The sequence below is a fragment of the Pongo pygmaeus genome, chromosome 6 (assembly GCF_028885625.2).
Source record: "Pongo pygmaeus isolate AG05252 chromosome 6, NHGRI_mPonPyg2-v2.0_pri, whole genome shotgun sequence".
Lineage (NCBI taxonomy): Eukaryota > Metazoa > Chordata > Mammalia > Primates > Hominidae > Pongo > Pongo pygmaeus.
In genome coordinates this window covers 40,941,642-40,965,076 of record NC_072379.2, presented here as the reverse complement: position 1 = coordinate 40,965,076, position 23,435 = coordinate 40,941,642, and the positions used below count along the sequence as shown (strand labels likewise).

Below are 23,435 nucleotides of genomic sequence, written 5' to 3'. Positions count from 1 at the left end.
TAATGCTTTACATAAATATCACTCAGGTAGGAGATGGTGTTTGAGGGACCTGAAACACTTTTCCTTTTCTGCTGTTTTTTGCTAGTTCTTCTGGGTGTTGGTGTCAGGCCTCTCTGCCCATTTGGCCTCTGAAGACACAAAAGGTCAATAGAAACTCTCAGTCTTTCTAATGTTGAGCACCACAGACTGGGTCCCTGCAAACCAATGCTCATTCATTGGAAATGAGTTGAGGTTTGTGGGTCCATCAGAGTCAGTCATCCTTGTGTGCCAAGCCAGTATGGCCAATTGCTGTCTGGTTGGGAGCTCAGCAGTCACTGTTCTGAGCACATGTGTTCACTGTCCATTGTCACGCTATTAAGTAAGGACCAGTGTTGTCCTCCTTCTGCAGAGGAGGATGCTTAAGCAGTGTGGGGTGAAGGCCCAAGTGGGTGGAAAGTAGCTTAAGAGCCAGCATTTGAGCCCAGCATGACTGCAGAATTTATGCTCAGAACCTCTCTGCTAAATACTTGGTTCTGTTTAATATCGTCATGCTTCTGTGAACTGCTGGCATTGTCACCTCCATTTTATAGATGAGGAAATTTAAGTTCAACAAAGTGAAAGGTATGTAGGACTCCCTGGCCAGTGTGAGTGGCAGGCTGGGACAGGACCTGGGATTAGCTGACACTAATATCTGTCTTGACTTTTCTCATTTCACTCACTGACTCTTGTTACAAAATAAGGACATGACACACTGACCCAGTTCCCTGATGAGAAGAACAGACCACCAGAATAATCCCGGGAATACCTCAAGGGGAGCCAGAGCCTCTCCATACTGCAGGAAAGGCATCAAAAGTCAAGAGCCTTTTGACAGCTAGAGCTGGCAGACATCACTGACCCTTTCCCCTGCTCAGCATAGAGTGAACTGATGAAAAATCTCAGCTCTAAGCTTCCCTCTGGGGAGAGAAAGAGTCAGTGTGACCACTGCCCCAACTTTTATGGAGCTGCCCGAAGAACAAGCATCTCTCTCTCCCCTGGATCTCTTGATAGGTCTTGTACAGTCTGGCCAGGGGAGAACAGAGGTGGTAGTTTGGGGTGATAGATACCATAACTGCCCCCCACCCACCCCCTTCTCAGCACAGAATGAACAGACAAAAATAACAGCTGCCTGCTTTTCCCTCAGGAGAGAAAGGGTTGGTAAAGCACCAGAATCTGTGGCTGATTGGTGAGAGTTTCCTCCTGTACAGGACCGGTCCATGAAGATTGGGAGAGGTACCTGCTTTGTCTAAATCTCAGACACCAACACAGAGAGTTAAGGAAAATTAAGAACCAGGCAAAGATGTTCCAAACAAAGGAATGAGATAAATATACAGAAACTCACTAATGAAACAGAGTTATATAATTTACCTGATAGACAATTTAAAATAACTCCCATAAAGATGCTCATGGAGGGCAAAAGAATAATGCATGAACAAAGTGAGAATTTCAACAAAGAAATAGAAAATATTAACAAGTGCCAGAGAGCATGGAGCTGAAGACCACAATTACTGAACTGAAAAATTCACTAGAAGGATTCAACAGAAGACTAGATCAAGCAGAATAAAACATCAGTGAACTGGAAGACAAGTCACTGCAGTTACTGGAAATAATTCTGATAGAAGGGCAAAAGGAAAAAGGAATGGAAAAGACTGAAGAAAGCTTAAGAAAATTATGGGAAATCATTAGTGGACCAATATACACCTTATGGGAGTTACAGAAGAAGAGTGAGCAACAGAACCAGAAAGCTTGTACACACAATGCATACATATTATATATATATTTCCATCATATATTACATATATGATGTAAAAATATATTATTAAATATGAATATGTATACACACAATGAAAATTTCCCAAATCTGGTTAAAGAAATGGACATCCAGCTACAAGAAACTGAGATGACACCAAATAAGATGAATACCCCAAAATTCACACCTAGATACATTTAACCAAATTCTCAAAAGCCAAGGAGAAAGGGAGAATTTTGAAAACAGAAAGGAAAAAGTGACTTGTCACATACAACAGAACCAGCGTAAGATAATGGATTTTCCAGCAGAAACCTTGCAGGCCAGAAGGGAGTGGGATGATGTGTTTAAAGCGCTGAAAGAAAAAAACTGCTGAGCAAGAATACTATGCCTAGCAAAAGTCTCCTTAAAAACATGAAGGAATAAAGACCTTCCCAGACAATTAAAAGCTGAGGAAGTTCATGACTACTAAACCTGCCTTACAAGCAATGCAAAAAGGAGTTCTTACATTGAAATGAAAGGATGCAAAACAACAACACAATAGCATAAGAAAATATGATACTTATTGGTAAAGATTTATACATCAACAAATACAAAATACTGTATTACTGTAATTGTAGTGCATAAATCACTTTTTATTCTAGCATAAAAGTTAAGAAAACAAAAGTATTAAAAATAAATAACTGGAAAGTATGTTAAAATATATACTATATGAATAAATATAAACTGTGACAACATAAAATAAATTACGAAGAAGTTAAAGTGTAGAGTTTCTGTATGTGATTGAACTTAAGTTGTTATCAGCTCAAAATGGACAGTTATAGTTTTTATAAGCACTGAGATAACCACAAAGAAAAAAAAATGGCTATAGAAACTACACAAAAGAGAAAGAAAAAGGAATCAAAGCACATCAAAGCAAAAACATTAACATAACACAAAGGAATTCAGAAAGAGAGGAAAACACAAATAAAGAACTCTGAGACTAATAGAATACATTTAACAAAGTTGCAATAGTAAGCCATTCCCTATCAATACGTAAAGTGTAAATGGATTAAACTCCCCAGTCAAAACACATAGCATGGGTGAGTGGATAAAAACAAAACCAAAACCAAGCCTAACTATATGCTGTCTATTTAAGGATGTACATAAACTGATAGTGAAAGGATGGAAAGAGATAGCTCATACAAATGAGACCCCAAATAGAGCAAAGATGGCTATGCTTGTGTCAGAAAAAAGGGACTTTAAGTCAAAAACTGCCAAAAGAGACAAGAAGTCTTTATTATGATAAAAGGGTCAGCTCCCAGGAAGATAAAATAATTGTAAATATATATGCATTCAGCATAAAAGCACCTAAGTATATAAAAGAAGCATTGACAGAACTGTAAAAAGAAATAGACCACAAAACAATAATAGGTGACTTCAGTAGTCTATTTTTGATAACAGACAGAGCATCCAGACAAGATCAAAAAGAAAGCAGAGGATTTTAATAACACTATAGACTAAATAGACCTAACAGACATATAGGGGACATTACAAAACTCAAAAAGCAGAATACACATTCTTCTCAAGTGCACATGGATCTTTCTCCAGGAAAGGTGATATGTTAAGTCACAGAACAAGTCCTTACAATTTCAAGAATGATATCAGGTATCTTTTCTGATCACAGAGGGATGAAACTAGAAATTAATAGCAGAAAGAAAACTGAAAAATTCATAAATATGTTGAAATTAAAAACACATTCTTGAACAATTATTGGGTCAAAGAAGAAATCAAAAAGGAAATTAGAAAATACCTCCAGGCTGGGCATGGTGGCTGACACCTGTAATCCCAGCACTTTGGGAGGCCGGGGTGGGAGGTTTGCTTTAGCCCAGGATTTCAAGACTAGCCTAGACAATATAGTAAGACCTCATCTCTAAAAAAAATTTTAAAGTTAGCCAGGCATGGTGGCATGCACCTGTAGTCCCAGCTACTCAGGAGGCTGAAGTGGGAGGATTGCTTGTGCCCAGGAGGTTGAGGCTGCAGTGAGCTATGAGCACACCACTCTACTCCAGCAGCCTGGGTGACAGAGAAAGACCCTATCTCAACAAAACAAAACAAACAAACAAAAAAACCTGAAAATACCTTCAGACAAAAGAAAATGAAAACACGACGTACCCAAACTTATGGGATGGAACAGAAGCAGTAATAAGAGGGAAGTTCATAGCAATAAGTGCTTACATTAAAAAAGAAAGAAGATCTCAAATTAACAATATTAACTTTGCACCTCAAGAAGCCAAAAAAAAAGAAGAACATATTAAGCCCAAAGTTATTAGAATGAAGGAAGTAACAGAGATGAGAGCAGAAATAAATTAAATAGAAAATAAAAATATTAAAAAATCTACAGAACCAAGAATTGCTTTGTGAAACATTAAATAAGATTTCAACAAGTTCTTAGCTAGACCAATAAAAGAAGACTCAAATAAAATTGTAAATGAAAGAAGAGATATTATAACTGAGGCCACAAAAATGAAAAAGGATCGTAAGAGACTACTGTGAACACCAACAAACTGTATAACCTAGGAAAATTTGATAAATGTCAAGAAACATACAACCAACCAAGACTAAGTCATTAAGAAGTAGAAAGTTTGAACAGACCTATATATAGTATGGAGACTGAATCAGTTATCAAAACCCAACAAAGAAAAGTCCAGGCCCAGATGGTTTCACTGGTAAATTCTACCAAACATTTAAAGAATTAATGGCAGTCCTTCTCCAAGTCTCCAAAATTGAAGAGGAGGGAACACTTTCAAACTATGAAGCCAGCATTGTCCTGAAACTAAAGTCAAACAAGAACACTACAAAAAAAGAAATTATGGGCAAATATCCCTGATAAATATAGATTCAGATATCCTCAGCAAGATACTAGCAAATGCATCCAGGATCACATTAAATGCCTCATACACCATGATCAATTGAGATTTATCCCTGGAATGCAAGGATAGTTCAACATGCAAAAATCAATTAGTGCGATAACAACATGTTAAGAGAATAAGGAATACAAATCATGTGATCATCTCAATAGATGCAGAAAAATATTTGACAAAATTTGACACCCTTTCATGATAAAAATTCTCAACAAATTAGGATAAAAAATCCCCTCAACAAAATAAAGGCTATGTATATGACAAGCCCACAGCTATGATCATACTCAATGATGAAAAACAGAAAGCTTTCCCTCTAAAATCAGGAACAAGACGATGATATCCACCCTCACCAGTTCTATTCAACATAGTACTGGAAGTCCTGCCCAGAGCAATTAGAGAAGAAAGAACAGCAACAAAAAAAGGCATCCTAAATGGAAAGGGGAAAACTAGGAAGCAGAAGGAAAACAGGCAACCCACAGGAGGGGCAAGTGAGAGTCTTTCTGCAGCCCACTTTCCCACTGGAGATCCAGGTGATGTTAGGGCACCTTGACCCTCCCAAGTTTTGAATCCATCTTAGAAAGCAGCTGGGAGGCTGTAAGCAGGAACTGCTCCAGGGAGGGAACTTGCCCTGGGTCCCACACCGATTCTGCAATCTATGTGGCTACAGCAAGATGCCATTTTTTAAATCCTAGCTTTTAGCAGAGTGTGCATTGTTTTGGGATCCAGCAGTGCCAGTCCTAGGCATTCAGGAAACTTGGGCTATTTGCTTGTGGAACTGGAGCAAAGCAGGGGTGGGCCCCTGCAGCTATAACTGAGAAGCAATCATGGTGTGGTCTGTAGCCACTGGCACTGGGAAGCAGGCACCATTCCTGGGGCTTAAGCAGGATGTGAATTGCCATGGAGTCTTGGTCTTGAGTTGAGTGGGTCTCATATGGCCTGGGGCCGAGTTGCAGGCTAGGCATGGACTGCCCAGGTCTGAAGGGTCAGCTGTGATAGGTGGGACTGGGATGAGAGAGGGATGTGTTTACCCCATCTGCTGGCCAAGGCTGTGATTGCTGGGGCTGACCCCACTTTCCCCATGGCAGGACCAAACTCTTAGAATTTGATAAATGAATTCAATCAAGTTGGAGAATAGGAAATCAATGTACAAAAATCAGTAGCATTTCTGTACATTAATAATGTACTAGCTGAAAAAGAAGTCTAGAAAGCAATCCCAATTACAATAGCTACAAAAAAATAAAGTAAATTTAACCAAGGATGTAAAAGATTTCTACAATAAAAACTATAAAACAATGATGAAAGATATTGAAGGGGACACATAAAAATGGAAAGACATTTCACATTCATGGATTGGAAGAATATTATTAAAATGACCGTAATACCCAAAGTGATCTACAGATTCAGTGCAATCTCTATCAAAATATCAGTGATGTTCTTTGCAAAAATAGAAAAAAAATTCCAAAATTCATATGTTACTACAGAAGACCCTGAATAGCCAAAGCAATCTTGAGCAAAAAGAAGAAAGCTGGAGGCATTACATTACCTGGCTTCAAGATATACTACCAAGCTATATTAACTAAAACAGCATGGTACTGGCATAAAAACAGACATATAAACCAATAGAACAGAATAGAGAACCCAGAAGTAAATCCATGTAATTTTAGCCAACTGATTTTTGACAAAGGTGCCAGGAACATACATTGGGGAAAAGACAATCTCTTCAATAAATGGTGCTGGGAAAACTGGGTATGCATAGCAGAAAATGAAACTAGATCCCTATCTCTTACCATACACAAAAATAAACTCAAAATGGATCAGACATAAATGTAAGACCCAGACTATGAAACTTCTGGAAGGAAACATAGTGGAAATACTTCTGGATATTGGTCTGGGCAGATGTTTATGGCTAAGACCTCAAAAGCACAGGCAATAAGATAAAAACTAAAGAAATGGGATTATATCAAACTAAAAAGTTTCTGCACAACAAAGGAAACAATGAACAGAGTGAATAGACAACAGAAGGATAGGATAAAACATTTGTAAACTATTCATTTGACAAGGGATTAATATCCAGAATATACAAGGAACTCAATGGCAAGAAAACAATCTGATTTTAAAATGGGCAAAGCATCTGAATAGGCATTTCTCAAAAGAAGACATCCAAATGGCCAACAAGTATATGATAAAATGGTCAGCATCACTAATCATTATGGAAATGCAAATCCAAACCACAATGAGAATCATCTCACCCCAGTTAGATTGGCTATTACCAAAAAGACAAAAAACAAATACTGATGAGGATGCAGAAAAAAGGGATCTCTTGTACCGGTTGGTGGGAATGTAAATTAGTACAGCCATTATGGAAAATAGAGTGGAAGTTTCTCAAAAAGCTAAAAATAGAACTATCATATGATCCAGCAATCCCAGTACTGGGTATATATCCAAAGGGAAATAAATAAGTATGTCAAAGAGATATCTGCTCTCCCTGTTTATTGCAGCACTATTCACAGTAACCTAGATGTGGAATCAACCAAAGTATCCAACAGCAGATGAATGGATAGAGAGAATGTGGTATATTTACAGGATGGAATACTATTCAGGCATTAAAAAATGAAATTCTGTCATTTGTGTCAACATGGGTGTTCCCAGGGGATGTTATATTAAGTGAAATAAGCCAGTCGTTGAAAGATAAATACTGCATAGTCTCACTTTTATATGGAAGCTAAAATAGTTGATCTCTTAGATGTAGGCAGTGGAATAGTGGTTACTAGAGGCTGGGAAGAGTAGGAGGAAGGAAGCCACAGGGAGAGACTGGTTAATGAGTACAAAATTACAGGTAGGAGAAATAAGTTCTATTGTTCTATAGCATGTAGGGTGACTATAGTAAACAATAATTTATTGCACTTTTCAAGAAGAGATGATATTTGAATGTTACCAACACAAAGAAATAATAAAAATTGAAGGTGTTGGGTATCCTAGTCACCCTGATTTGATAACTGCATGTTGTATACATATATTGAAGTGTCACACCATAACCCATAAGTATGTACAATTATGTGTCAGTTAATATATGTATGTGCATATATACAAATATTTATACAACACACACATATAAGTAACAAAAGAGGAAATCTTGCCATTTTCAACAATATGTATGGAGCTGCAGGACATTACTGGAACCTAAGTAAGACAGAAATATCTGAATGATCTCATTTGTACGTGGAAGTAAAATAGTCAAATTCATAGGAGCAAAGGAGAATGGTGGTTGCTAGGGAAAGGAGGCAGAGGAAAATGAGGTGATGTTGGTAAAAGAATACAAAATTAGTTAGGCGGCATGAATAAGTTCTGGAGAGCTAACATGCAGCATGGTCACACTATTTAACCATACTGTATTGTATGTTTGAAATTTGCTCACATACACGTAGCTATGCAGAGGTAATGGCTGTTTTAATTACCTTGATTGTGTCAGTTATTTCAACCTATGTAGGTTTATCAAAACATCAAATTGTACACCACATATACACATGAGTAAACACAATTTTTATGTTAATGATATCTCAATAAAGGTGTTAAAAGAAAATGTGTTATGCACGTAAAATGAAATGCTGTTAAGCCTTAAAAAAGGAAATTCTTCAATGTGTGACAAAATAGATGAAACTTGAGGACATTATACAAGTGAAATAAGCCAGTTACATAAAGACAAATACTGCAATATTCCACTTACATGAGGTATTTAAAATAGTCGAAATCATAGAATTAAAGAGTGTCATTGTGGTTATAGGGTCTTGCGGGAGGAAGAAATGGGGAATTACCAGTCAATGGCCATAAAGCTGTAGATATCTGCTGTACAATATTTTACCTATAGTCAACAATAATGTATAGTACACTTTAAAAAGAATTAGTGAACTTGATAGCTCAGTTGAGATTATCCAGTGTGAAGAACAGAATGAAAAAAAGGATGAAGAAAATGAAGAGAGTGTCAGGGACTTAAGGGACACCATCAAACGTATCAGTACACACATATTGAGAGTCCCACAGGAGAGGAGAAAGAAAAAGGGGCAGAAAGAATATCTGAAGAAATAATGGCCATAAATGTCCCAAAGTTTTTGGAAAACGTTAACCTACACATCCAAGAAGCTGAGTGCACTCCAAGATGTGTAAACTCAAAAAGACCCACACTGAGACATGTCATTATCAAATTGTCAGAAACTAAAGATATGAGAACAATTTTGAAAGCAGCAAGAGAAAAATGACTTATCATCTACAAGGGATCTTCAACAAGGTTATCAGCTGATTTTTCATCAGAAACCAGGGAGGCCAGAAGGCAGTGGAATGGCATGTTCAAAGGTTGAAATAAATATATAATTCTGTATCCGGCAAAAATCACAAGAGCAGCACCTGCTGTTACCACCATGCAGAATCCTCTTCTCCCAGTGTCTGTGTGCCCCTTTCCCCCCTCCCCTCCTTCAGGACCCCCGTGGCCAATCCTAGTTGACAGTGCACATAGCTCCATATCTGACTTCCCTGCTTTTCCATAGTTACATGTGTCACCTTTGATGTTCTCTGCATGTTTGCCCCTTCCCTGAATAGAATGGAGTCTTTCTGAGGTCAGTGAGGTTTGTTCAAATCCTTTTTTTTTGAGATGGGGTTGCACTGTGTCTCCCAGGCTGGAGTGCAGTGGCATGCTTCGGCTCACTGCAACCTCCACCTCCCAGGCTCAAGCGATCCTCCCACCTCAGCCTCCCAAGTAGCTGGGACTACAGGTGCACGCCAACACACCTGGCTAATTTATGTATTTTTTATAGAGATAGGGTTTTGCCATGTTGCTCAGGCTGGTCTTGAACTCGTGGACTCAAGTGATCCACCTGCCTTGGCCTCCCAAAGTGCTGGGATTACAGGCATGAGCCACCATGCCCTGCCATGAATCTTTTATTCACTGCTAAATCCCAAGCACCTAGAGCAATGCCAGCACATATAGCCCTCAATAAATATTTGTTGAATAAGCAAGTGAATAAATGAATTAGAATACTTAAAAATTATTATAAATGATTGTGAACAATCACTGAGCTCTTACTAGGGGCAAGGTATGACCTGGACTCTAGTCTTATTCCCATTTTACATGGCAGACATGCGGAACGGTTGGATAAGTTGCTGTCAATAGTGGAGCTGGATAGTTCCCTTGGAGTCCAAACTCTGAACCCTGCTCCCCTCCTGTCCTTGCTGCTGGCTGGCCCATCTTTGGCGATACCCTGTGTTGGGAACAAAATAGGTCATTTTCCTTTACTTTGCGTTTATTTCCTATAGTGGTGCTGGGGGCGTTCTGGGTTCAGGAAGCCTCAAAGTTAGAGAAAAAGCCAAGAACACTTTGAACAAATGTGAATAAATGGTTGGGACCCTGTGGAGAGATATCTTAAAGCTACAACATTTTTACAGGCAAAAATATATAATTAATTTTTTTCTAATATTTTCAAAGAGCATGTTTTAATATTGCAAGAAGAGAAAACAATAGGAAACATCTTTTTAAAGTCTTATTATCTCCAGAAAACATGAAAGTTCTGCCCTGTGGGTAGACACTGTGTTGTTTTGGGCTGCCCCCAGTGCTATGATAAATAGACACTCAGTACGTAGAGGCTTTGATGCAAGACAGTGTGTTTCCTGCTCTCATTGCAGACTGAGGGGGCGGGCCCCTTTGCCCAGGAATTCAGGGACTCCCTCCCTTTTCATTGTGAAGCATTGACCTCACACTCAGGGCCTGGGAGTTTCTTGCATTCAGCTGGCAGAAGGGGAAAATTAGGGTGTGGAGGGGCCCACGTGCTTAAAAGCACATCACTTCTGCTCGGTGCCGCTGGCCACATCCCAGTCTCATAACCTCCCCAAGAAGGGGAGGCAGGTCTAGTGGAGGGCAGATGGGCTTTCCCTATGTGGTGTGAGGGGTCAGCATGGGGGATGGCGAGCTCTGAATGGCCTCAGCATTTACTCCTCCAGTGGCCAAGCCGCGGCATTCTGTGGCTTTTCTGAGCCTCAGTCTTCTCACCTGTATGATGGGAACCAGGAAGCCTTCATTTCTAGTCTGCATTGAGGAATAAATGGGGTGATTGATTCTACAGTGATTTGGAGATGTAAACATCTGTACATCTCTAGGGATTATTTCCTGAGTGACTGGGAGAAGGGCAGCCTGGCACCCCTTTCTCTTGCAGCATCCTGTTTGCTGACATCGTGGGTTTCACAGGCTTGGCATCCCAGTGCACAGCCCAGGAGCTGGTGAAACTCCTCAATGAGCTCTTTGGCAAGTTCGACGAATTAGCCACGGTAAGTGCAGCGTTTTTCTTTGTTCGAATTAAAGTAGAATTGCTTCTGGAGTGACGATAAGCCAGGTGGATTCCCTGCATTTGGACCATGAACTAGACTGATTGCTAAGCATTTCTTCCAGCAAGGTTATAAATCACCTGTTGTTTTTAGCCTCACTGTTCATTGATTCCTTTCCTTGGACTGGAACCTTGCATTTACCAGATTAGAAAATGCTTGCACAAGCATGGCCAGTATGCTGTCGAATCGGGGCTTCCATGCAGAAGGCTTTGTTTTGCAGGCCATACGTAGGTATGGGTCTGTCCTGTGCACCATCCTGCTGCCATTGTGTCCCACTGTAGACAGAGCCGGTGGTTGCAACCCCTCGTTTTGGGCTCTACTGGAGCAGGCCTGATTCTTGGTCTGCCACCCTCCTGGGATTGAAACTTGTCAGCTGGGGGCCCAGTTGCTGACGCCTCCTGATGCCTGGTACAGGCAGTGGCCACCCTTGCCCTCAGCAGACTGCGTGCTGGGGTTTTGAAAGACCTTCCTTGGACCAGTCACATCTGGCAGCCAAGTTCTGCTGAACATCGGGCCAAGGCCATACCAACAGCCTTGGCTTGTAATGTGCATGTTAGGAAGCAAAGATGAGCAAGCCAGCCAAACCTCCTTGTACAGAGGTTTGCCCTCCTGGGACTTAGTCACACTGGCCACAAGGCTGCTGAGGAGCTGCCACTGTCCCCCTTTCTCCCCCACAGAATGTGCTGTGTTTAGAGATAGGACATGTCGGGCTGGGATCTGAGCTGCAGAAGCCAACAGACGTTGCAGGCCCAGGGAGAGCACATCTATTGCATGGCATTGATATCCTACCCCTCGTTTTCCTCTGCTGCCCACGGATACATTGTACTACTCATCAACCATCAGATTGAAAGCTAGAATGTGCCCTATTTGCACGTGATGGAACTTCCCCTCTTGCCATTCACCTGGCACATCCTCCCTGAGATTTTCGCGCCTGGACTGTGCAGGGAGGGTCGGCTTCTGCAGACGACTGACCATGGGCCCAGGAAGTCTCTTTCTAAGAGGGAAGGGGAGGAGGGAGTCTGGTGTCAGGAGAGCCCAGGTTGTGATGCTTTTCAGGGCCACTGACCCACCTGAGTTTCCTTGGACCCCAGACACCTAGCATCCCTGCCCTGTGAGGGTGTGGGAGGAGCACAGTGAGATGGAGCCAAGTTCAAGTTCACCTCTTGTCCAGCCTCACTCCAGGTGGTCAGGGAGGGGCGCTGAGGTCAGTGTGAGAGGAAGGGGCAATGAGCTCTGTTCAGCAAGGCAGCACCTTTTCAGAGAAGGTGACAGTGAAGAGTCTTGAGGGAAAATGTGGATGCTCCCTTAATGAAGGAGGGGAGAGGAGGGCACCCTGATGGGGGTGCTGGCTTGTGCAGAGTCCTGAGGGGCATTCTGAGCACAGGGCAGGGCTGGGCAGGACAGAGCCAGGCGGTAGTCACATGAGCTGAGGCCGGTGAGACTTGCCATGCCTGGCAGCAGTTAGGAGGACCCACTGGAGGTGGGAGAAAACTTCGGAGCCTGTTGCAGACACCTGGTTAGGGAGAGAGGTTAAGGTAGGAGGGGCAGGGGGAAGGAGGGTGGGCATGGGGGATTTGGGACACTACTCCCTTTGGAAGATCCCTGTGGTGAAGAAAAGGTCTTGAGATCCAGTTGTAAAGTCACTCTTTACTTTTCCAATAAACAGTGGAAAAGATCAGCACCTTTTACTTTTCCAGTAAATAGTGGAAAAGTAAACTGACTTTACAACTGGATCTCAAGACCTTTTTTTCCCCACAGGAATTTTTGTGGGCAGTCGCACCCCATTGATAGCCTGGGCCAAAGTTCCACAGCAGCCTGTTTGGGAAAGCCTACTTCATCTTTCTGCTGGGCACTGGAGCTTCTGGTCTGCAATGGCCTTGGAGTCTTGTCTGGGTTGTCCACTAGGCTTGTCCCCTGGACTGTGCAGCCAGTATTGTGTCCTGGGCCTGCTCCTTGCTTCCCACCCCTTCAGCAGGAAGCTGGTCATCTTGGGAGCTTTTCTCTGGAGGGTCCCGCTTGGCCCCACCTGGACCTTTTCCCTCTCGCTGTGCTTGGAGCTGATGCTAGGCCCTCCACTCCTATCATCTGATTGTCTTCCTGGCAGTCCTGAGATGAGCGCCTTTGTCCGTGAGGGGACAGGACCCACGTTGGGTCAGCCCAGGCCCTTTGCAGTCCTGCTGTAGACTCCCTAGGGCTCTAGTTCTCTTATGAGGCACCTTATTTCAGCCCAGCTGCTTTGCAGTTTCTTCATTTGATAAAGAAGTGCTGGCTCCTAAGAGAGGCTTAAGGTGTCACAGAGAGCTGCTTGCTGCTCATGGTGCTGGGCTGTCACCCTGGTCCCAGGCCTTGGCATCTGCTGTTCCTGTCTGTGCCACTGTCCATGGTGTATGGGTGGGGGCTCTGGGCCTGTTTCGAGGCATCATCACATGCTCTGTCATCTCATGTTTCCATGTTCCAATTGGCTCCTTGAAACCTACTTGGCTCTTTTGCCAGGACACTGATTCATGCCTGGGATGCTGGCTTACATACTTTTATCAAGAATGCACACATGCATCAGAGAGTGGGTGATGTACGTGGTGGAGATGCCTGATGGGTCAAGTGGAGTGAGAGATGTGTTGTGTGTGCCTGTACATATGTGTGTGAGTGTGCACATATGTGAGCATGCATGTGCACACGTGTGTACACATGAATGTGTGAACATGGGTGTGCATGTGTGGGAATGTACATGAGTGAGCCTGTGTGCCTGCAAATGTATATGTGTGTTATGTGTGTAGGTGTGTTACATGTGTGAGTGCTTACATGAACACACATGTGTACATGTGTGTAGGTGAGCATGCATGTGGTATATATATGAGTATGTATGTGTGTGTGTACCTGTGTGAGTGTGCATCTGTACATGCATGTATGTGCCTGTGTGTCCCCTGTGGGTCACCACCGTTGGTTGGGAGCATTCTCTTGGAGACCTTTGGCAGCACAGAACACAGTCACCTCATGAGAAATGGGGACTGAGCTGACATGATTTTGTGTCGGGGAGTCTGTCCTCTTGACTTCCCATGTGTGCACAGATGTGTGCATTGCAGACACCTGCTGAAGCACAAAGCCCTGCACTCTGCTATCTGCTTCTCCCAGTGACCATGCAGGATTGTGGTGTTACCCCATGTCCAAGAGAAGGAGTTTGAGGGTCAGGGAGACCCAGCTACTTCCTAGAGGCTTGGTGGCTCTGGACCTACCAGCCCCTAATGCGAGGCTCTCTGCCTGGGGTTAGCTGACTAAGTCTGTGAAGGGCAGATAGTAAATATTTCAGGCTCTGTGGGTTACATATCGTTTCTGTTGCGACAACTCAACTCTGCTTTTGGAGCACAGAAGCAGCCACAAATACGTAAACAAATGGGTGTGGCTGTGCACCAGTAAAACTACAAAACAAGGAGTGGTCCACAGCCTCAGCGTGCCAGCCTCTGCTCTAAACCGTGACACCCGAACAGTGTTAGGTTTAAAGACATCCATACGCCCTGTCTTTGCCGTGTGCCTGCCCAGCAGCTGGGCAGTGGCTGATGTGTTGGCCTCTGGGCGGTGGAGTGTCCTGGGAGTCAGCCCCATGGAGCCTCCAGGTTGTGCTGCTGGCCGCCTTTGTTCTTGCGGACACTGTTTCTGGGTAGCAGGGCTGACAGTGCTGGCAGAAGTTAGGATATCATTACAGCTGCAAGATGCCTTCATGCAGCCCTTGAATTCTGCCAGCTGAGAGCTCCAGGTGCCCATGAGGAGCACAGCAGAGAGAACTGAACCAGCAGTCCCTGCAGCAGCAGAAATAGCATCACCCCCAATAACTACAACTCTGGTGTAAAGTGGCTGCTCAGTCCCCAGCAACATTTGAGTTTGAGCTGAAGAGAATATTTTCTGGTTTCTAGGAACACATTATTGTAAATGGGATCCATTTGGGCATGAAGCCCTTGACCACATGGGAGCAGAGGGGAGCTCGATTAGGGAACTCGCCAGCCAGGCAGGAAGGAGGACGGGGCCTTGCCCTAGTGCACTAATGCCACCACAGAGTGACAGCCTTGGGGTGCAGAGGGCTCGGCAGTGTGGGTGGGGGCGCATATTGACCAGCAATTGTTTTATAGCACTAGAGGGCCAGAAGGAGATGCTCCAATGTGAGCAGATGCAGGCACAAGGGGCTGGGCCTGTTTCTTCTCTTGACCCCTGCCCTCAAAATCAGGGTAGAACTTTAAGAGCCTCAGTTGAAAGTCTTGAGTTTGGCTGCACTATGCAACATGAGGAGACAAAGGCCAAGTTGTTGACCTCACAGAAGTCTTTGTAACATCCTGGCCGGACATGATGTCATCTTCATTCTAAGAGTGAGCAGAATGAGGCTCATGTGGTAAAGCAGCATCCCCAGAGCCACAGCCAGGATTGGAAGCGGTGTCATTATGGCTCCAAAGCCTGTCTCCCTAGAAGAGAACTCCCACTCATCCTTGAAAGCCTCAAAGGCCATCTTTTCTCTAGGTCTCTGCCCACTGGGCCTCTGACCTTTCACCAGCCTTCTGTGGAACGGGTGCATCCTGTCCAGCTAACCCTACTCATTCATCACTGTGTGTATGGCTGTTTTCCAGAGAGGGGTTGGCCTGTGGACAGCCCATACACATGTCTCAGTGGGCACTGAGTCCCAGTGCTGACCATGGAGCCTGGCACACAATGGCTATCCCCACCTGTTTAAGTGGGACAGTGCCATGCTAGTGTCCTCTTCGATGGATTCTAGACTCCTTGGCCTGTTACCTGAAGCTGGGGGACCTCTGATGGCACCCACATATGAGAATGGCCAGAGGAGGGGCTGGGGTGGCCTACAACAGGCACTTTTTGGCCAGCAGGAGCCTCATTTGGAGAAGCTGAGTTGAGCTGGGAGCAGGATCAGTACCTGGGAGAGCTGGCTTTGGGTTTCCTTAGGGCTCAACTATCTGTGCATGATGGCTCTGAAGAGCAGGGGCCACTTCTTACCCTCCCCGTAGCTGTAAACAGGCTCCAGAATCCACTCGTGGGGAGATGCATCTGCAGAGCAAGCACAAGTCTGACTGGCTGTCACCAGGTGGTAATGAGTGTCCTGTGGGGATGGAGGGAGGATACCAAGCTCCCCAAGACCCCCGGCGCCCACTTTGCATATGCACAGCCGTGGCTGAGCATGAGGCTGCCCCTGGCAGGCTCCTGGTGGGGAGGTTCTTTGCTGTTTCTCAGCACATGATTGAGAAGCAATTGTCATGTCACCTGGGACACCTTAAGGTGGATTCTTAGGCCAGATCCAGAACCACTCATCAGAGTCTTAGGGATAAGGAATCTACATTTTGCTAACTGCCCTGGATTTTGCAGGCCAGAGGCTGAGAGCCACTCTCTAAAGCTTGTGCTCATATACAGGCCACTGGGCCTCAGAGGTGGGTCTCTTGGCATTCTCCACTCTGACCCCATGGGTTTTCTTCGCATCCCAACCTTCCAGCCAAGTGAGCCTCTCGCTTTCCCTGCCTGAAGATCTCGGTTTCCGCCATCCATCTCCATGCTCCTGCCCATGCTCTAGCCCCTCCAGACCCCTGCACAGTTTATAATGGGCAGAATGGAAACACATCTTTCTTCACACAGCAGGGAAAGTGTTTCCCTGTCCTGGGATCCTTGCAGGGTGACCTGCCCAGACTCTATCGGGGTGGAGGGTGAGTGGTTTCTGGAGAAAGGGGAGCATGGGAAGTATATGAGGAGGCACCCCTGCCCTTCCCCGAGGCAGGACAGCCCATGGGCCGTGTTTTGGTGTCTTTAGGAAAATTATTTATTAAGAAAAGTTCTCAAATATGTGTGGATGACTTTTTGAATACAAAGGGAATCTGTCAGTTTTCCTAGGAAAGGTTTACATAATACTCTGTCTTCTGCAACCTGGCATGCTTCTTTCTTCCAACAAACTGCACCATGTGTGGCCTAACTATTGCCTGCCTTCTGATAATGCTTGTGAGTTCTGTGGTTCAGTACCTCTGGGATATGTTACACCTCACCGGGATTTCTGCAGCAGCTCCTCATGGGGTGAGCATGAGGAGCTCTGCTTCCTGTTTCAAACCTTTCCTCGGCTTCCCACTGTCCTAGGTGGCACAGAGGGCTCCTTACTTTGGAGGTATGATTGACTGATAACGAGCTGCGTATGTGTACAGTTCTGTTCATTTGGGCGTATGTACACATGTGTGAAGCCATCACCACAGTCAAGATGCTGAGCATATCTTCCAGTGTTTCCCAGACCCTTTGCAATCCCTCTTTCCTCCCACTTCTCATTTTACTCTCTCCCTGTGTCCAGGCAACTACTAATCTGCTTTCTATCACTACAAATAAGTTTGAATTTTCTAGAATCTTATATATATGGAACAAGGCAATATGTACTCTACATTGTCTGGCTTTTTTTCGCTGAGCATAATTGTTTTGAGATTCGTCCAACTTGTTGCACTTGTCAGTACTTCATTCCTTTTCATTGCTTAGAATCATCCCATTTTGTAGCTGTACTGAAGCTTGTCTGTTTATTCACTTTTTGATGGACATTTGGTTATTTCTAGGTGTTGGTTATTACAAATAAAGCTGCTATGAACATTCATGTACAAGTCTATGTATGGGTATTCAGTTCTCTTGGGTAAATACCTAGAAGTAGAATGGCTAAAAAACATGGTAGATGTATGCTTAACTTTCTACGAAACAGACACAATGTTTTCAGAGTTATTGTAGCATTTCACATTCCCATCAGCAGTATATGAGTTCCAGTTGCTGTACATCCTCATCAGCACTTGATATGGTCAGTCTTTTTAATTTTAGTTTTTTTCTAATAGGCATGTGGTGCTATTTTATTGTGGTTTTAATTTCCTATTTTTTAATAGCTGATGTGGTTGAGCATCTTTGCTTATTGGCCACTCATGTATCTTTTTGGTGAAGTGTCTGTTGAAACCTTTTGACCACTTCTTTTTATTTGGGTTGACTTTTTTCTTTTTGTAAAGTTTTGAGCACTCTTTATATGTTCTACATACAAGTCCTCCATCAGATATATGATCCCTGAGACTTTGGCTTGTTTATTCTCTTAGCAGTGTTGTTTGAAGAGCAGAAAGTTTTAGTGTTTATGAAGTCCAATTTATCAGTGTTTTTAATGCATTGTAACTTTTGTGTTGTGTTTAAAAAGTCTTTGCCCAAAGTGCTATAACTGTGTGTTGGTTTCCCAAGGCTACTGTGGTGAATTACCACAAACTTGGTGGCTTGAAACAACAGAAACTTCTTTGAGAGCAGTTTTGGACGCCCGAATTCTGAAATCAGTATTGCTTGGCCAAAATCCAGATATTTGCAGAACGATACTCCATCCAGAAGGTTCCAAGGGAGAATTTGTCCCTTAACTCTTAAACATCTTCTGTTGGCTGTTGGAATTCCTTGGCTTGTGGGCATATCACTCCATTCTCCCTCTGTCTTCATATTGCTGCCTGTTCCTCTTCATTCTTCTGTTTTCTCTCTCTCTCTGCCTTTTCCCCCTCCCTCCCTCTCTCTTTCCCTTTTTCTGTATGTGTGTAAAATTTCCTCCTGCTTCATTTTTATAAGGATACAGGTCATTGTATTCATGGCTCATCTGGATAATCCAAGATGGTTTCCCTATTTTAAGATCCTTAATTTATTACATTAGAAAGATCTTTGTTTTTGTTTGCTTTGTTTTGTGTTTTGCCACGTAAGTTTGCATTTACAGATTCCAGAAATTTGACCATGGGTATCTCTGGGGGTCTCGGGAGGCATGGAATTTCAGCCTACCACACACTGAGAGCAGCCATCCAAAATCTCTCTGGATTTCAGTCTCCTTATTCAAAAATAAGACTAAATATGACTATTTTGGTTGGTTAGTGAGAAGTAAGATAATGGAAAGTAAAATAATAAAAAGTCTAAAGCATCTAGCACAGTGCCTAGGACAGGGTTTACACTCAGTGTATGATAATTATCATTGTTACCAGGAAAGCTGTGATCAGTGGGGTCAGTGTTGTTAAAACTATGCAAGTATTTGAAAATCCAACTTGAAAATCATTGAGACCCTCTAACATAAAGATATGATAAACTCATTTTAAAAATCCCATCAAGTTCTTATATAACCAGATAACATTTGATGCTAGAAATTGTCCGTTTATCAGCTTTGTCTGTTTTAGAGACGTTATCCTTATTAGCATTATAATGCAATTGGATTCCATTTTAGCTCTGCAAATGTCCTCTCATTCTGCTATGTGCAGGAAACTGCTAATCACTGGTACGTGCATATGTAAGGAGAATACAATCTGTGACTTAGTCTGCCTCACAGTCCAGCAGGGGAACAAAAGTTTTCCTTAAATACTTGTTTTACAGAGCACATACTATATCACAAGTAAATTGAGTACTATTTCACTTATTCTCCATTTTATAAGCTCTGCATCCAAACTTGAAAACAAACATCATCCACAAAAAGTCAAAGCATTAGATGCAATTATCAGATTAATGTTTAATAAGGTGAAAACACAACATAGTGTATTCATAATTTTTGTGCGCATGTGAATTCCATAGCTTTACAAATACACATTGTCCTAAGGAAAACTCACATGAGAAAGATACACAAATAATCACAATCATTTGTTTCATTTGCCAGCTATCTAAGCCAAGCCTGCATATCCCTGCATCTCAGAGTAAGGTTGCAAAGTAAATAAATATATACCTACATAAAATAAAGTAAAAATCTTTGCCTAACCAAAGTCATAGATCTTCTCCTGTGTTTTCTTCTAGGGGTTTTATAGTTTGAGGTTTTACATTTAAGTTTATAATACATTTGGAGTTAATTTTTGTGTGTGTTTCGAGGTATGGGTCAAAGCTGGATTTTTTTGTTGTTGTTATCTTGATATCTAATTGTCCCAGAATCATTTACTGAAAAGACTATCATTTCTCTACTGAATTCCCTTTCCAAAATGTTAGAAAGATCACTTGTCCATATGTAGTTGAATGTATTTCTGGATTTTAAAAAATTCTGTTCCATTAACCTATGTGTTTATCTTGACATCAAAAACCACACACCCTGGCCCTGTAGTTTTATAATATATAGTCTGGAATCAGGTCCTGTGCTTTATCCAAGTTTATTGTTCTTTTTCAAAGTGATTTTTGGCTATTCTAGGTGCTTTGCTTTTCCATGTGAATTTTAGAATCAATTTGTCAGTTTCTGTAACAAAGGCTGCTGGAATTTTGTTTGGGATTTGTGTTGAATCTATGTTACCAATCTTGGGAGGATTAACATTTAAAAAATAGTCTTCTGATTCATGAACACCGTATGTTTATTTAGATTTATTTAGATATTCTTTAATTTTTTCTCGGAGAAAATGTATAGAAAAAATTCTATACATTTCTCAGAAATGTATAGTTTTTAGTGTATATGTATTTCTTTTTTCTTTTTTTTTCGAGACAGGGTCTTTTTCTGTTACCCAGGCTGGAGTGTAGTGGTGTGATCACAGGTCATTGCAGCCTTCACCTCCTGGGCTCAAGCAATACTTCTGCTTCAGCCTCCTGAGTAGCCGGGATGACAGGCACATGCCACCATGCCCAGCTAATTTTTAAATTTTTCTTTTTGTAGAGACAGGGTCTCACCATGTTGCCCAGGCTGGTCTCGAACTCCTGAACTGCCTTGGCCTTGCAAAGTTGCAGGGATTACAGGCATGAACCACCATGCTCGACGAATGTACATGTATTTTATATATTTTATCAGATTTATTCCTGAGTAGCTCCTAGTTGTTTCTTTTTTAGATGGAATCTTGCTCTGTTGCTTAGGCTGGAGTGCAGTGGTGTGATCTTGGCTCACTGTAATCTCTGCCTCCCAGGTTCAAGTGATTCTCCTACCTCAGCCTCCAGAGTAGCTGAGACTACAGGCACACACCACCATGCCCGGCTAATTTTTGTATTTTTGGTAGAGACGAGGTTTCACCATGTTGTCCAGGCTGGTCTTGAACTCCTGGCCTCAAGTGATCCACCTGCCTCGGCCTTCCAAAGTCTTGGTATTACAGGCGTGAGTCACCGCACCCAGCCAATGCTATTGATTTTTAACTTTTAATTTCTGATTGTTCACTACTAGTATAGCAAAATACAGTTGACCCTTGAACATCATGGATTTGAACTGTGTGGATCCACTTATACATGGATTTTTTTTAATAAATATATCGGAAAATATTTTGGAGATTTGTGATAGTTCGGAAAACCTCACAGATGAACTGCGTAGCCTAGAAATATTGAAAACATTAAGAAAAGTTTGCATATGCCATGAATCCATAAACGATTATACATGTATTTAGGTTGGTGCAAAAGTAATTGTGGTTTTTGCCTTTAATAGCAAGGCCCGGCACGATGGCTCACGCTTGTAATCCCAGCACTTTGGGAGGCCGAGGCGGGCGGATCACGAGATCAACAGATCGAGACCATTCTGACCAACGTGATGAAGCCCCGTCTCTACTAAAAGTACAAAAATTAGCTGGGTGTGGTGGTGGGCGCCTGTAGTCCCAGCTACTCGGGAGACTGAAGCAGAAGAATCGCTTGAACCCGGGAGGCAGAGGTTGCGGTGAGCCGAGATCGTGCCACTGCACTCCAGCCTGGCGACAGAGCAAGACATCATTGAAAAAAAAAAAAAAAAAAAAAAGTAATAGCAAAAACCATAATTACTTAAATTACTTACAGCAAAAACCACAATTACTTTTTCATCAACCTAAATAGATACTAGCCTATTTATATGTTAATCAACTGTTAATGTTATTGGTAAGGTTTCTGCCCAATGGTAGGCTATTGGTAGCTATGTTTTTGGGGGTAGTCAAAAGTTATACATGGATTTTCAACTGTGTGGGGGGTTGTCACTCCTAACCTGTGTTTTGTTCAAGGGCCAACTGTACAATTGAGTTTTTGTATTGATAAACTGTTCTGAAACTCCGCTGAGCTCACTCATTTCTAGTAGGTTTCCGTATACATACGTTTTCTACATAAATCATCATGTTGTTTGCAAATGAAGACAGATTTTCTTCTTCCTTTCCCGCTTGGGTGCCTTTTATTTGTGTTTTCTTGCCTTCTTTTACTGGCTGGAACCACCAGTACAATGTTGAATAGAAGTGTCAAGAGCAGGCATTCTTGTCGTGTTCCCAACATTAGGGGAAGGCATTCTGTCTTGCATCATTAAATATGATATTACCAGTTGGATTTTTTATGGATACTTTTTATCAAGTTGAGCAAGTTTCCTTTTATTTCTAGTTTGCTGAGTTTTTTTTTTTTTGAATCAGAAATGGATGTTGAATTTTGTCTAATTTTTTGCATCTATTGGAAGGATCATATGGTTTTTCTTTTTAGTCTGCTTATATAATGAATTACATTGATTGATGGTAGGATATTTAAACATCCTTTTGTTCCTGGACAAGCCCTACTTGGACGTAAAGATGGTCCCTGACTTATGATAGTTTGATGTATGCTGTTTTGACTTTAAGATGATGGGAAAATGATACACATTCAATACAAAGTGCCTTCCTCTTGTGATGCTGGGAGGCAGCAGCAAACCACAGCTCCCGATCAGTCATACAGTTTTGACTTTCAGTATTTTCAACTTACCATACATTTATGGGTTGTAACCCCATCAGAAGTTGAGGAGGATTTGTATTGCATTATCCTTATTTATTGTTGGCTTTGCTTTTCTAAAATTTTGTTTAGAAAATTTTTCATCTATGTTACTTAAAGATATTAGTCTGTGGCTTTCTTATTCTGTACATGGTGTTAAGATAACGCTTAACTCATAGATGAGTTTGGGAACATTTCCTTTTGTTGAATTTTTTGAAATTGTTTTTGTAGAAATGGTATTCTTTCTTTCTTAAATGTGTGGTAGAATTTACCGGTGAATCCATCTGGACCTGATATTTTCTTTGTGGAAAAGTTTTTAACTACAAATTTAATTTCTTTAAATAGAGCTAGCGAGGTCAGTTTTTTTTTTTTTTTTCTTAAATAAGCTTGGTGGTATTTCTTCATAGTATTTCCTTGTTTTCCTTCTAATATTTATAGAATCTATAGTGATGTCACCTCTTTTATCCATGGTTTTGGTAAGTTTTGTCTTCTCTTTTATCTGATCATTTTGGCTAGAGGTTTATCAATTTCATTGATTTTTTTTTTAAATAACTGCTTTTCATTTGATTGATTTCTGTATTTTTTCTCTTTAGTTTCTTTTCGTATCTGTATTATTGTTTTGCTTCTGGTTATTTTGGGTTTAATTTGTTGTTCTTTTTGTAGTTTCTTAAGGTGGATGCCAAAGCCATTAATTAAACATTTTTTATGTCTTTTAATATAAGAATTTATTGTTGTAAACTTACCTGAAAGTATTACTTTAGCAGTATCCCACAGTTTCTGGT

General features: G+C 42.0%; 1 protein-coding gene across 1 annotated transcript in view; it reads left to right on the top strand.

Moving 5' to 3' along the window:
- The window catches only part of ADCY1 (adenylate cyclase 1), a 147,450-nt gene that overhangs the window by 38,351 nt on the left and 85,664 nt on the right, over positions 1-23,435 (top strand). Inside the window, exon 4 of the mRNA XM_054494800.2 lies at positions 10,863-10,974. Coding sequence (XP_054350775.1) covers positions 10,863-10,974 — 112 coding nt within the window. The remainder of the gene's footprint in view (positions 1-10,862; positions 10,975-23,435) is intronic.